We start from the raw sequence: 15042 nt of genomic DNA, 5'->3' as shown, positions 1-15042 counted from the left end.
AGATAACAGGGGAAACTGTGGTTGGGTGACTCGGGTTGTTAAATAATGACTGTAAAACTGTAAGAATGTGCCAGTCTGCAGCAAAAGCTTCTTGCATGACAAGAGTCGAGGGACAGCCCAGCATAGGGCTGGGGAACACAGCAGATCCATGACTTCCACATGATGCCTGTGTCGCAACCTTGCCTACTGACTCCCTAAACTACCTTTGTACACCACATTCAGACTTCCCTGCTTCACTATCTGCAGGATTCACTTGTCAGTTTTCAGAGAGGTGGCCCACCCCCCACAGTTCCACGAGGCCAGCAGCAGCAGCTGCGGCAGCTTTCTTCCACAGAGCCAGCCTGTGCAACAAGGAGTGTGATCTGTATAATGTTGCTCTGATTTTATAAAAATGAGTGGAAATGAAAAAAATGATTGCGGTGTTATCCATTAAAAGTGTAAGCCTCATAAAATTTAATAGAAATGAAGATGGAAACCCTTAGGAGTCAATTGTCATCTCAGTGGGATGCCCACAGGGACCTGAGCTGATGGACTGAGGGTCCTGCTGTGACGGAAATTAAAGGAATCATTGAAAGGGGTCTATTAGGAAGACCATGCAGAGTGAGCATTTACTGAGTGCTTACTGTGTGCCAGTGCTTTACATCCATAAACTCATTTGATCAGAGGATGAAAGCATCAGCTGATTGGGTAGGTGCCATGCTTATCCACTTGAGAGGTTAGAAAGTTGTTTAGACTCAGAAGGGGTAAAAGGTTAAGTAGCTTAAGGAATCAGAACCAGTAAGCGGCAGAGCCAGAATTCAAGCCCAAGCAGCCTGACTCCTCCCCATGTCCCTGGTTGCCACCATCACCTCCCATTATCACCATCCTGACATCATCTCCCTATCTCTCTCTGCACTCCTTTTATCTTGTTCAGACTGGCCTCTGGGACATACCAGGTGTCCTTCTGCCTTGGAGCCTTTGAACCTTCTTTCTTTTTAGAACACTTTTCTCCCAGATGCTTCTCATTCCTTCACTCCCTTCGAATCCATAAATGCCTTGGTGAAGCACATGGTCACCTCCCCTACAGTGGCTGGATGCTCTTTCCATGTGTCCCAGGAAGGCCCGGCCAGGATATGGGAGACAGACTGGGACTGGGTGTGGAGAAACCTCTGAGTCCCTCTGGGCTGGGGTCAGCTGCCTTGTGGAGGCCGGGAAACCAGTGCCTGGGGTGCTTTTGGCACTCCCCAGCCATGTGTGGAATTAGGTGGTACAGTAGTTTCAGTTGCATGCCATGCAGTCTTCTCATTCATTGTGGCTGAACATCTGGTGGGCACTCATAAAAGTTATATCATGGCCTACGCAGTGCCATGTGGAGCAAAGTGGATGGCTCCATCCTTCACGGGATGACCTTGAGGCTGGAGGGTGAAAGCAAGAAGACTTCCAGCCCCTCAGAATAGTCGTCTCCCCAGGGTCCCATTTCCCGACACCCTCAGTAAAAGGGCTGATCCTCACAGCATGATGGGAAGACTGACTGACTTCAAGAACCTGAAGAAATCACACAGAACACAGCAGCACCTCTCGGCACCCTCAGGACCTGGGAACCCTGGTCTTCAGCTCTACAGCTGGTAAGGGCTCACGGTGCCTTTGACTCTAACCTCTTTCATGGTGATTTACAGATCTTGGATGTCTCCTCTGCACATTCGGGATTCAGATAGCCTGATGAGAAAGGCAGTACTGTTTCCAGGTGAGGAAACTGAGGCTCAGATCGCTGGCTGTCTCAGCTTCATCTCACACTAGTGCTTCTCTGAGCCTGGACTCTTGGCTCCAAGAATAGTGCTCCCTCCAACACACTGGGACATCAGCACACAATCTGTGAGGAACATGTAGTCAGCGGGTGCTTATTGTCAGACTGTGGCTCCAGAATTCGAAAACCCCATGCTGAATGAATAAGCGCTTCAAATTGGTTGGAGATGTATTCCCAAAACACCTCTCAGTATAAGCCACGATGCTTCCCAACTAGTGCGGCTTCAAGATGTGGCTAAACACCTCCAACAAAATTCTTTGATAGAAAAGGCAAGAGCCATTATATCCATAAGTCAGGATTTATTTCATACCATCTCATTTATAGCATTTTCAAGCACAACATTCTGCTCAACATCATTTACACTTGAAAACAGAAAAGCACAACTTGGTAAGGCACCAGGTTACGATAGTCTGGAGAGAAGGCCTTGCTCCCATTTTGGCTTGTGTAATACCTGGGTAGTTTCTCTTGAGTCTGTCAAGCAGAGAACAAGGTTATAAAAGGTCCATTTATACATACATGGTAACAAGAGATAACAAACAGTTTTGAAGTATGCCGTATTTTTAAATTATAATGGTGGCCTACACTTGTAGTTCAGCCAAAGTGGCATTCTCTAAAGCAAAATTCTTATAAAATCTTCTCTGCAATACCAAGCTGCAAGTTTAACAATTTTTTAGCTTTGAAGTGAATCAACTTTATATTTAACTCAAACACATACTTTAAAAACATTTTCGGCCCCAAACTCTATGTTCACGAAGAAATAAAAATGGAGGAAAATCTCAAGTATAATCGTACCTTTACTATTCTATAAAATGCAGCAATATATTTTAAAAACTGTTGCATTTAAAGGTCAACCCACTAGATTTTTAACACTAACAGTCCAAGGTGTTATCCACCCCAGTTAAAATTCAACTGTATAAAGCTTTCAGAACTGGGCCACACAGGTGTACTTCACTAAGCACTTTCCACCCGTGGCCTAAAGGCAGGAGGTGTGGAAGTCCCCTCCAGGGAGACCAACTGCAGCCCCATACACTGTCACATGCATAAAACTTCTTTCAAGTTTTGTGTTCTATCTTAAAAATGAATTTGCACTATACTCCATGCCATTTACTTTAATATAAAAATAGTGTTTCAAATCACTTACCAGTTAAATAATTCATGTTCCCTCCCACACCTCCAGACACCAGACAGGCAGAGCCCAGCCTGGGAAGCCTAGCTTTCCACAGATAGGTAAGCCAGGCACGGCAAGATGAGACTGTATTCAATTAGGTCTATTTTAAGCATTTCCACAAATCATTTTATTTCTTCAGGTTGTAACTAAATGCTTCAGGAAACTATGACCGACATCAATTCCAATGTGTTGAATAATCAATAGTTAACAGTCTATGTATTTTAGTGGTTTAAAGATTAATCTTTTGTTAAACAAAGAAATTTGTTAATTTTATTTACTAACAGGAATAAATAGAACCCCTAACCTAAAGTATAACCTGATCTTTTACTTTTTCTACAGAAAAACACAAAGTGGATTTCTTTTGAATATAAAAAAGACAACACAAAACCCACAGAAAAATAAAACTCTTCTACCTAACTGGCTTTACAGATTTCCCTCGTTAGTCGTGGATGTGACTTTGGTGGCTCTGGGTCACCCACCGCAAGCCTGACACTGCAACTGAGTGTTTAGGCTGCCTTGTGGTGTCTCGGAAGCATCCCTACCAGAGTAAAGACTATTCTCCTGAGATGGCACTTTTTTCTCCAGAAGATTCAGCCCTAACAGCTGCCACCTTGAAGGATGTATTTCACTGTCACAGGAAGCAGCCAAGCATGGGGGCCATGGTCCCGGCATGCACCTGGCTGGCTACATGCCCCGCCCCTCAGAAGTCCTCGGAGTCCACTGCTGCTACTGCCCTGAAAGCCATCTGTGGCTTTAACTGGTTGTTTTAACAGGTTTCAAGAGATTTTTTTTAATTTTTTTGTTTAGATTTAAGATGTCCTCAAAAATGTATATATTAAGATACACTTAAAAACATGCTCTGAATATAATAAAAAAGATGTTGGTTCAAAAAAGGGTCAACAAGAAGAGGAAGCCAAGCTTCCTAGCATCTGTTTTTGTGGCCATGCTTTTCCCCATTAACTGTGTGAAATTCTGAATCAACAGCAAATACAGCCATACAGGCCTATGTATCTGTGTGCATGAGTGTGCATGGGTGTGCACACAGAGAAGTACATCTTGGCTGACTTAAGAAAAAATGATCTGTGGTGTGTCCCACAAACACTTGCTGTTGGCCTTTCAAGAGTATTCACCTCCCTGCCGAAGAGACAGCTTGAGTATGGAAGTTTAAAAATAATCCAGATAGGTGCTCCCTGTTGCCCTCGTTACCTAGGATTGAGGCAGCTTGGTGCACGTATTACAGTACCGAAAGCAAATGTCACTTTCTGATCTCCACAGGAACCACTCCCTAAAACATGAGGACTACTGACCAACACTTGCTTTCCTCCGCATAGCACTTTGTCTATGTTCATATGTGTCAACACAACTGGTCTAAGAAAGAAAAGTCCCAATAAGCAAGTTTCCTTTTTTGTCTACAGAGTGCCATACAGTCAGTGGGATGTTTTCTGTTGGTTGTTTTTAAATCATAAGCAACTGGGTATTAGCAATTGACAAAAGTGACTGGTTTGAGGTTTTGTAGGCAGAGCTCTCTCATTTTTTTTCTCAGATTTTTGCTCCTTAAAAAAAAAGGCATGGTTTGCATGGAGTTTCAAAGCTAAGAACTGTTGTTACCATGGTTGACCTGTGTACATAATGCAATGTGCATTAAGTAGCCCTTAATCAAGAGAGGGTTAACCATAGCATTCCTCCCTTTTGTCTTCTGTACATTATAATGTAGCAGAACTTCATTCTTGACATCCAGATTAGAGGTGTCTTCCTCATATCAGATATAAATTAACCAGAGGTCTAGAACTCTAAATTTCCAGAGATGTGAAAAATGTTTAATTTACTTCAAAAATATCTTGCATAAGTATCTCATCCCTAAGCTCAAACAAACAAGAAGGAAATTAAAGGCAAGAAAGAATACATAAAATTGAGAGCTCCTCCTATAATACATATACACACACTCTCGATATAGGCTCTACGCAGTAAAAGTTGTTTCAGCTAATATAGCTTCTAATATCGATTTCATCTGAAAATAGCCTTTCTGGGTGTCTTGCCAGCATCATACGAAACAGCAGTACTTCTTCCACCAGGACTTGGAGAGGTTTTTCATTTTATCTGGAGTCCTGCTTTTAGACTTCTTTGGCTGTTGCTGAGTGTCCGAGTATTGAATGCCAGCGACGATGGCTGCATCAAAGACCTCTTTGAGGTTTTTTTGAGTCAAGGCTGAACACTCGATGTAGGAGGCGGCTTTGATTTCCTCAGCGCACAGCTTAGCCGCCTCTTCAGGCACTGGCTTTTCTTTGCATTTGTCCAGCTCAATGAGGACTTTGACGTCTTCTCTGAGATCCGACTGCGTTCCAACTAGGATGATGGGGGCTTTAGGACAGTGGCATCGAATCTCCGGCACCCATTTCTCACTGACATTCTGGAAGGATGAGGGGCTCACGACACTGAAGCAGAGCAGGAAGATGTCTGTGTTGGTGTAGCAGAGAGGCCTCAGCTTGTCAAATTCATCCTGCGACCAAGCAAAGTACCCAAAAGTTATGTTTTCATGAATTCTCCTCAGTAAAAAGATCATCTTCACATTTTTCATGAAAGGGTCTGGCAGGTGATAGAAGACCCATTGGTTCTAGAAGGAAGAGCCAGCATCCTTGAAATGATCCTACTGTTTACCCAAGCGGGGCCAGCGCACCAGCGAAGGTGTGGCAGCCGTCTGCTTTCAGGGCCAGCTATGGTCTGAACACTGCCAAACACGTTCAACGTGTTCATCAACACTCAAGACCTACTTACAGCTTAACATAGAAAAAGTGCTCAAAGCAGGTGGGTTCTAGAAATAAAATGGACTTAAGCCTTCACCTAAGTGTAACCCAAACTTACTCTCAACTCTTGGTACTTAGCTACTTTTCTAAAATTCAGACCACACCCATATTGATCCTCAACAGTCCCACTCAACCCCAGTCTATGAACACAGCTCGTCTCTTTACCAATCCAGCCTGCCTTTCCCCACAACAGCTCTGAGTGATGCCGATTTCATCCCATCTGCACGGTGCACATGCTCTGCCCACACTATACACAGCAACGCAGAGTAATGCTAATCAGACTCAAGGCCAGACCAGAAATGGAGTTGAGGACCTTTGTCAGTCCACTGTCATCAGTGACTCAGAAAACTTGTGCTTCTCAATGCCACTTATAGACACTGGTTAATACATCCTCATTTTGGCTGTATCTTCTCCTCCTCCCTCCTTCCTTCATTTTCTCCTACTTTATCCTTGCCAATACCCATGGCCTCCAGGTACAGTGCTTTGGACAGGTAAGAACTGGAGAATAGGCACACCCACCTTACCCTTAAAGTATAGAGAAGTGGATAGGATAAGTTAGAGCTGATTACAAATAAACCAACGGTTGTGCTGCCAATGCTCTCCCGCGGTCATCCACTTAACAGACACACTGAACATCACCTACACTCAAGGCACAGTGGCAGGCGAGAGGATTTGGTTGTGAACAGACAGATGTTGGTCTCCAAATTACCATTTCTTTATAGAAAACATCCTATAGTTTCCTGTAGCACCATATTCAGCTAAGTGAAAACTGTTGCTCAAGTCTTTTGTAGAAAAATATTTACTCTTTCCTATTTAAAATGTTTATCTTTTGGTGCCAACCATCCTCAGGTGTAAATAATTTCCCAATGACAAGAAAAAGTTCAGTGCCATTCATGTTTTTCATTACTCAATTGACACACTCCGATTATTTACCAAGTACTATTTGCATCTACATTATACTCCATCCGTGGCTTTTTTCTCTTGGTATAAAAGAAACCTGTAACTTATTTGAATGCACTTTCTTAATTTGAGGCTCCATGTTTCAATTACGGGAGGACAACCAACGAACTAATCACATTAAAGATAAAATGCTCAGCAATCAATATGGTATTTCAGAATGTCACTTGTGAGGCTTCTGTAAGCGAAAGTTGAAAAAGAATGACTTAGCCAAATGTGGTGGCACGTGCCCATAGTCAACAGTTACTTGGGAAGCTGAGGCAGGGGGATCACTTGAGCCCTGGAGTTTGCGACCAGCCTGGGTGACATAGCAAGACCCCTCTCTCTAAAAAAAATTTTTAAAAAGAAAAAGAATGACTTAAGTTTCTTCATGCCAACTTTGTGATGAATAAGTAAACACAGAAACACAGCCAGGTAGACTATGGCTCAGTCATGAAGATCTTTTAATGGAATGCTCCCTCTGTTCTTAGAGGGCCTCAAAGAAAGAAGCATAAAACTGAGACCAGTATTAAGGCAGCCCCCTCAGGTAGCTGCACCCCTGGCTGTGCCCTGGTATCTGGGGTTGCATTACTGAGAAAAATAAAGGCAAGCACAAGGGCTGAGCCTTCTGAGTGGGCTTTGGAAAGCTATCTCCCCAGATCTCTTGGGATTCTGGCTAAGGGGCTTGAGAAATAAAACAGAAATTAGACCCTCCTGCTCAGCGCCTGACCAGAAACCTTAGATATCTGATGAAATAATGCAATACACACGTGCAATGAGGACAACTGGAATGCACCCTTAAGAAAAGGTGTTCTGAGGCCAAGCAATTTGCATGTGCTTGCCAGGTCTGTGGTACAGACTGCACAGGAGTCTGATCAGGGTGGGCGGGGCAGAGAAACGAGACTGGATTCTACATCCCTCTGGTCTAGCTGCAACTTGATTTTTTTTTTTTTTTCAGTGTAAGATTTTTCCAAGTACCTTATGGGTCAAAAGGCTGAAGAATTTTCAGCTTCTATTGGCAATTCTCCAGTGAACTACTCCTATTTCAGCAATACTTTTTTCTCTTATGCCAAAGGTATGTTTTTTCAAGTCTCCGGTCTGTCTCTGATCAATCTGCCCTTGAGTGAGACTGTAAGACCAGTGTTAAAAACTCCTTTTGACATCTTATAGACTCGCCTACCCTCCCTAACAAGAAAAGCCAAAAGTACAAGAAGTGATTTCTTCAGCATGTAGAGCCATCCATACTCTGCTCCCAACAACTTCTGTGGGAAACCCACACTCCAGCTCCACAGCCCGAAGTTCCAGCCTATCTGTGCTCACATTGATTCTCCAGGCATCTGAAGTGGAGGTCAGTGGAGTCACTTAACCCTCAAGGCTCTTATGTCAACTGCCTAGAAGAGGTATGTGTTCCTTCCTCCATAAGGAAACTTGGCAGGTATCACAGCAAGTCCCCTAAAATGTATTTTATCAGATCAGGACTAGGGAGAGTAGAAAAGAACTACCACTTTGACCACCTTGGCTAGTAGTCTAAACGAAGACTAATTTATAAACGGGGGATCAGGAAAACAAAAACAAAAACAACTGACTTATCTTACCAGCAGTGTATTTTTCATAGTTTTTGAAGTTGGTTTTCTATAAATTTTTAGACAGTGGTCTTATTCATTATTTAATTGGGTATACTCTTCTAACCAGTACACAAAGGTTAAGAAATAGTAAATCTCACTGAAAATATTGCTGAGAGGCCAGAAGAATAATTTCCAAATAAACTGAAACTTACAAATGTAGCACCAAAACCTTCGTTTTTCCCTAATTATAAACTTTTTTGTGCAAAAATAATTTTAAAGTGATGCTTGTGCTTCCCTGATTTTTAAACAGGAACAATTTAACTCTTCCTTGATGATTCAGAGTCATTTTTGCAAAGTTTTTCTGGTAAAATTCCTATTTGTCTTTCAAAACTCTGCTCAGAGGTTTTCTGCCAGGCCCAACCAGCCTGCACCTCTAAGCCTGAGCCTCTTTTCTTCCCTTTGCTTGCTCCTTCACAAGCTTCCATTTGTCTTCCCTCTACACTGTAAGTCTATTAAGGGGCAGGCCCACGACTTATGTTTGTACCCCCACCACCTGGTCCTCCTCTGGTTCATCCATTCTAAAACCACGAGATTAAGCCCTGCTATCTGCCAGGCACTATGCTGGGCACTGGGCATAAAACCCCAGCTCAAGAAGCTGCATCCTGCTTGAAGAGCCAACACTTATGGGGAGCCCGGAGGACAGTGATATTTGAGTGACATCCTGGGGCAGGTAGGTGCACTGAGCTTCTGCTCCACCCCGTAAGGCTCCCTGCTAACTGTGCCTTTGGACTTCCTGTATTTTCCTGACTTCCGTCTTACCCTCAGGGTCTGACTTCAGCAAGTCAGATGGCTATGTTTACTGAAATGTTCCTCTGCCCGTGTTTTATGTTTTTTGAGACGGAATCTCACTCTGTCACCCAGGCTGCAGGGCAGTGATGCAATCTCGGCTCACTGCAACCTCCGCCTCCCGGGTTCAAGCAACTCTCCGCCTCAGGCTCCTGAGTACCTGGGATTACAGGCGCCCGCCACCACACCCAGCTAATTTTTGTATTTTTAGTAGAGATGGGGTTTCACCATCTTGGCCAGGCTGGTCTTGAACTCCTGACCTCGTGATCCACCCATCTCAGCCTCCCAAAGTGCTGGGATTACAGGCGTGAGTCACCGCACCCGGCCACCCATGTTTTAAAACTCAGAAAACCTGACCCCCTGGTAGGCAAAGCATTCTCACTTCATACAAAGAAAAGAAGCTCGAATTATAAATACCACCATGGCATTCAGAAAGATTCAGTGCTAGAAGTGACTGTATTCTTTGATTTTTTTTTTTTTTCCCAAGAGACAGGATCTTGCTCTGTCGCCCAGGCTGGAGTGCGGTGGCACCATCATAGTTCACCACAGCCTCAAACTCCTGGGTTCAAGCGATCGTCTCATCTCAGCCTCCTGAGTGGCTGGTGGCTGGGACTACAGGTAGTGGCTGGTCTCAAATTCCTGGCCTCATGCAATCCTCCCACCTCAGCCTCCCAAACAGCATGAGCCACCACACCCAGCCTGATTTTTGTTTTCTACAGACAATACAATACGGACAGTGCTTGGTTTTTCCAAGCTGAAGTGCTCCCAAGCTATGGCCTGCACCAGCCCGGTGTTCCTTGGAGATCAAGGCTTCCCGGTCTTATGTCATCTTAAGGTTTAAAAAATAAGATCTGTCCTCAGCTCTGAATCTGCTGTCCCAGAGTAGGTGAGCAACTTGGAAGCTCTGGCTTAGATGAGGCTCCGGGGGGCAGTGGAAAGCCAATGCCTTCATAAACACAGATAGTCATGCGATGGCACCTCAGAAAGTGAAGGGGGCACTTTCACCTGCCTATAAAGTACCCCCGGAACTTTGCTGAACTCTAGAACATACTAGAGAGACAAGTTCATTAACTATCACTTTGCCAAAATCAAGTACCCCTGGGTATTCCCAAGGCACAGCCTGACTTCAATGACTCTAGTACCTACCAAGGGGGTTTCTTCTGGGGAACACAAAGAGGGAACCCTACACTCCTTGGCTATTTCCTCCAAGTATCCGGCCCTCGAAACAAGAACCAGCTTTCACAATTTGGATAGAATAAGCCCAGTTAGTTCATCCCTCCAGCTTAAGTCTGCTCTGACAAATGTATCTGTGCTTCAAGGGATGGGGCTGGTCCTAGCGAGTCAAACCATAGCTCAGGAAGGGAAATATTAACCCTTAATGATGTAAATTCCATCTTTCTCTTGAGCAAATTTCTTAAATATCTGACTCACTGGCCTTTAATAAAACGATCATATTACTAACTTAGTTTGGGAAATGACAACAAAGCATCACTGACATTTTTTCATAAAAACCAGGGCGCAAGCAATAGAAACTCCTACAAGAGCTGTTCTTGACACTGCTTCCTCCCTTGCCTGGCTACGCAGCTGGGCCAAACCCTGCTTTATTAGTTTGGAGGCATCTTCCTCTGCTTCCTGCCCGCCAACACCTGGCCCCTGCCCACCCTCAGAGAGGGGCCAACAGCAAGGGTGGGTCCACTTCATGAGGCTTTAGAATGACCCAGTTACTGACTGAGGGAATCAAAGGTTATTTGGAAATCTTTAAAAGGCTGTTTCCTTTCCCAGCACTGAGCTGTAACATGATACTGACCTGTCCGGCAGTGTCACAGAGTTGGAGTCTCACAGGCCGCCCATCCACAGACACCACCGCTTAAAAACAAAACCAAAATGACAATCAGGAGGTGTCTTTTAACCCCTTTCGGAATACTAATAGTTTTAGCTTTCACTATCATTCTCACTCCAAACCCCTCTGCTCCTATTCTAGGTCCTCTAATGAATTAAAGACTAGCCGAAAACAAGGAGGCCCTGTGGAGGCATTTTTGTATACAAACCCAGGCCTGGCAAGTCACTCCATTGCCATGAACCAGGCAACAAATCCCCGAACCCTTTGATGGTGCCCCCAGAAAGGCCTATGCTTTTCTCCCAGTCCTAGAAGATTTATTTTCCTGTCACACTTGTTTCAAAGGACCTACAAACAACACTGGGGGTAAATGGGAAACAACCCTGCAGTTTTAAATCAGTGGAAAACCTCACAAATAATTCTGTTTTCCCTTGGGAAAGGTTCCCCAACTTCAGGATTTATCATAAAATTCTAGTGTGTTTTGAGAACATGTGCAAACACAGGCTGCCCACATTGTCCTGTTTAAAAAATGAGGGCACTCCTTATCTCTATGTCAGGTCAAAAGGAGGATTAAAAAAGAAAAAAGAAAGCCATGCCCACCTTTCCACTGGGATCCGGGGACTCCGAGAGTGTGGAGAGGCCTGCAGCAGGACATGTTGTCGAGGTTTCTATTTTAATTAAGCAGTCAGTCTTGTCTCTTTCTACACAACTTTCTAATTGTTTCTAAATATTTATACTAGTCAGCTGCAGGGGTGGGGTGGGGGGAGGGGAAGAAACAATACCCTGCGGTGGGAAGCCACCAGTACAGCACCCATTTCTCTAGGGTACCTTTGGGATGAAAGGAAGGTCAGAGAAGCAACTTTGTTTTAAGAAGCAAGACAGTTAAGTGTTTCATACTAGCTTCTGTGAATTTTAACTTTTTCTTAAATTTCAAAAAGACCTGAATATCAAGATAGAGAATTCCTTTCTCTTTGTATCTACCAAGGGAAATGACATCGCACCCGGTACATAGGAGCTTTAAGTAGCTTAAAGGGATCCTGAAAAGATACCAACAATCAGAATCCGAGTCCAAGTGGGCAGGGAAGGTAGTGAGGCTCAGAAGAAAGAAATGGTGTTTACTCTCCAGGTTTCATCCAAACCTAAGCCTTCACGAGGGCCGCTCGCGCTTTTTCACTAAATCAAGTGTTTTCCCGGCGTCTCCGCGGCTCTTTAAAGTGGAGACGCCCCTTGTGAGCTGAGCCGCCTTTTAAAAGGAAAGGAGCGACGCTCAGGTAAAGGCACCTGCGCGTCACCTTCTGATTGAAACTCTGCAGCGGCGCCAGCGACGTCGCCCTCAGGAAACTTTGCTCTATGCAGCAAACTGACCGGGCACCCTGAACTCAACCTGTTTCACTCCTGCTTATCTGTTGCTTAAACTGTGAGATTTTTTTTTTTCTTTTGGCAACGGCTCTGACTGCCCCTCCGCCCTCCTCTCTCCATGCCCATTCCGCCGTGGTCCTTTCGTGTTAGCTCTGTGCTTGCCCAGTCCCTGAGACTCAGGAAACGTCCTGCACTCCTCGTTTGTCCGGCTTCCCAGCTGGAGCCGCGCCCGGGGCCCTGCAGCCCCCTTGGGAACCCCGCGACCCTCACGCCACCCTCCTTCCCCTGGGCGGACCGCGGCCACGCGCCCCCGGCCCCGGCCCCCCGGCCCGCTCACCGGAGAAGTTGTCGAAGGCAGTGGGGATGTACTCGGTGGGGTAGCCGTTGGTGGTGTAGCTCACCACCAGGCTCGTCTTGCCCACCGCGCCGTCGCCGACCAGCACGCACTTGACGCCGCGCCCCTCAGCACCCCCCGCGCGCCCCCGACCGCCCGGCTCCCCAGGCCCGCGTCCACCGCGTCCACCGCGCTCCCGACGCGGCGGCACCGGAGGCGCCTCGCAGCGGTCGGGGAACGCGGGGTCCCCCTGCTGCGGGGGCATCGATCCGCGAGCGCGGGCTTGCGGTCGCGGGCTAGCAGGGCCCGGCCCGACCGCTCCTCCGCCCCGGAGGGTTGCGGTAGGGAGGAGCTGTCACCGACAGCTGCGGGCGCGTCCCCGGCCCCGGAGAGTGGCGGTTCCGGGCCGCACGGCTGATAGACAAAGGCGGCCGGGGAGGGTCGTGGCTCCGCGCTCCGGCGGCGCCAGCCGCTCTGCCCTGCGCGATTGGAGGACAGCGGTCCGAGCGCCGTGGATCCCAAGCGCTCTGTCTCCGCCCGGCTTCCCGGCGACACGACGCGTGGGGGCCGGGCGGGCGGGCTGGGAGGGAAAAGAGGCGGGTCTGGCCGAGCGGCTGGATCCCCGCGCCAAGGCCACAGCGCCCCCCGCCTGCGCGCCGCGAGCCTGCACCCGCGCCCGAGGTGGCGCCGCGACCAGGCAGGCGGGGACTGCGAACACTGGCGCGGGAGGACCTGGAACACACGTTACGGGGAACCCCGCGCACCCGGTCCGGGGAGCGGCGCCCGAAGGAGCCGGGCCAGCCTCGGCAGCCTCCTCCCCAGCTCCCGAGAGGGTGATCACCGCGCGACTGGCCCGGGAGGTTCCGCTTTCTGGCGCCCACGCGAGCCAGGAAGCCTGAGCCGCCTCCTATTCCTCTCCGTGGAGCCCCCGGCTGGCCACGGCTCCACCCAGGGGGAAAAATGAAGTGTCCTGGAGGCCTGTCCTGCAAATGAGATTGAATTAACAGACAGCTTTTTTCCTTAAGTCTAACTGCAGCTGATCGTGTGATTTTTCTCATTTTGAAGCAAAAGGATGCCAGCTCCATTGTGAATGCTCCTTTGACTTTCTCTTTCGGCATGCCGTGAACCTTTATACATGTATGCTCCAGAAAATTTTTTATAGCCCCAATTCCTTCATTTACTTAAAGGTAATTCGGAGACATTAATATGTCTGAAAAAATATTCCATTTCCTTTTGATTCATTTCTCTCTCTGCCTTCCTTCTACATGTGATCAACAGTCCATTCAGAAAAAGGATGCCTTTTCTGGGCCAAGTCAGAATACCAACAGTCCTGGGGGTGTACAGTGTGGTGTGAGAAGGGCCACGTATTATTAATACACATATTGATACTAGTGGTAGTAAAAATAACAATAACAAATACTGAACTTTCATAATGTGTCAGATACTGTTGTAAGCACTCTTCAAGAACTAATTCTTTTAATCTTAACATTATTTACATATGAGAACACCTGAGGCACAGAGATATTAAGTAACGTTTTGGGATTCCACAAGCTAGTAAGTGGCAGTGCCAGGATCCAAACCCAAATAGTCTCTAGCCCCAGAGCCTGAGCTTCTAACCAAAATCCTGGAGGCAAAAATAAGTCAGTATCATAAACGTAATCTTGAGCGTATGGCCATGGTCAGAATGCAGAGATGGATTTATCAAGAAGTTAGAAGCTTGAATCCAGGACCCCTGACTTGCAAAGGACACTTTCACATTGCTGGGAGACCTACCAATATGTACACATGGTAATATGTTTCTGTAAATTTTGAAAAAAAAAAAGTATTTTGATCACCACCAGTTATGTTCACTGTCTTTTTTAACTCTAACTTATCCTCATATTGAGTGACTTTGAAGAGGCCATGAAGATTTTGGGGATCAGCCAAAGAAAGTGAAGTTGGGGAGACCCAAACAGGTTGTTTGAGTGTAATGGGATACAGAATCAGGATGAAGGTGAGATAAGGGGGATGTCAAGGATGCAAAATTTATGAAAAATTGAGCATTCAGAGGCAATATCAAAAAACAACAAATTTAGAGGACCCTTACTTTCAGGGTCAGGCAAGTGCCAATGTTAAGTTTTGAGCCTCAGGTACCTGGCTTGCCTCTTCCTAGCCCTGGCCGTGATGACAGGATATATTTTTTATGTGGTTTACAGTTCTCCTATGTAGATGTGTTGTTGCTAGCCATTCAGGTATAGGAATGGCTAACACTGACATACCTATGACCCTCTGTGAGAGTCACATTGGTGTCCTTAACTGTCTTACTTTCCCCAACACTAGAAGGGTTCCAGTAGCAAAAAAGTAGCAGAGCTTGAGATGGGCAGAGCTGGAAGCTAGTCTGGCAATTCTTTCCATCATAAAGCACCTAATATCA

General features: G+C 46.3%; 1 protein-coding gene across 1 annotated transcript; it reads right to left on the bottom strand.

Moving 5' to 3' along the window:
- Positions 1 to 2062: 2062 nt before the first annotated feature.
- RHOU (ras homolog family member U) lies at positions 2063 to 13158 on the bottom strand. The gene is made up of 3 exons (XM_032136229.2): positions 12633 to 13158; positions 10907 to 10965; positions 2063 to 5448 (listed from the first exon to the last, which is right to left on the bottom strand). Exons 1-3 carry the CDS (start codon positions 12892 to 12894, stop codon positions 4993 to 4995), a joined length of 777 nt encoding a protein of 258 aa, XP_031992120.1. The 5' UTR covers positions 12895 to 13158; the 3' UTR covers positions 2063 to 4992.
- Between the last annotated feature and the right edge of the window lie 1884 nt (positions 13159 to 15042).

Source organism: Hylobates moloch, unplaced genomic scaffold (genome assembly GCF_009828535.3).
Source record: "Hylobates moloch isolate HMO894 unplaced genomic scaffold, HMol_V3 SCAFFOLD_18, whole genome shotgun sequence".
Lineage (NCBI taxonomy): Eukaryota > Metazoa > Chordata > Mammalia > Primates > Hylobatidae > Hylobates > Hylobates moloch.
This window is presented reverse-complemented; position numbering and strand designations above follow the sequence as displayed.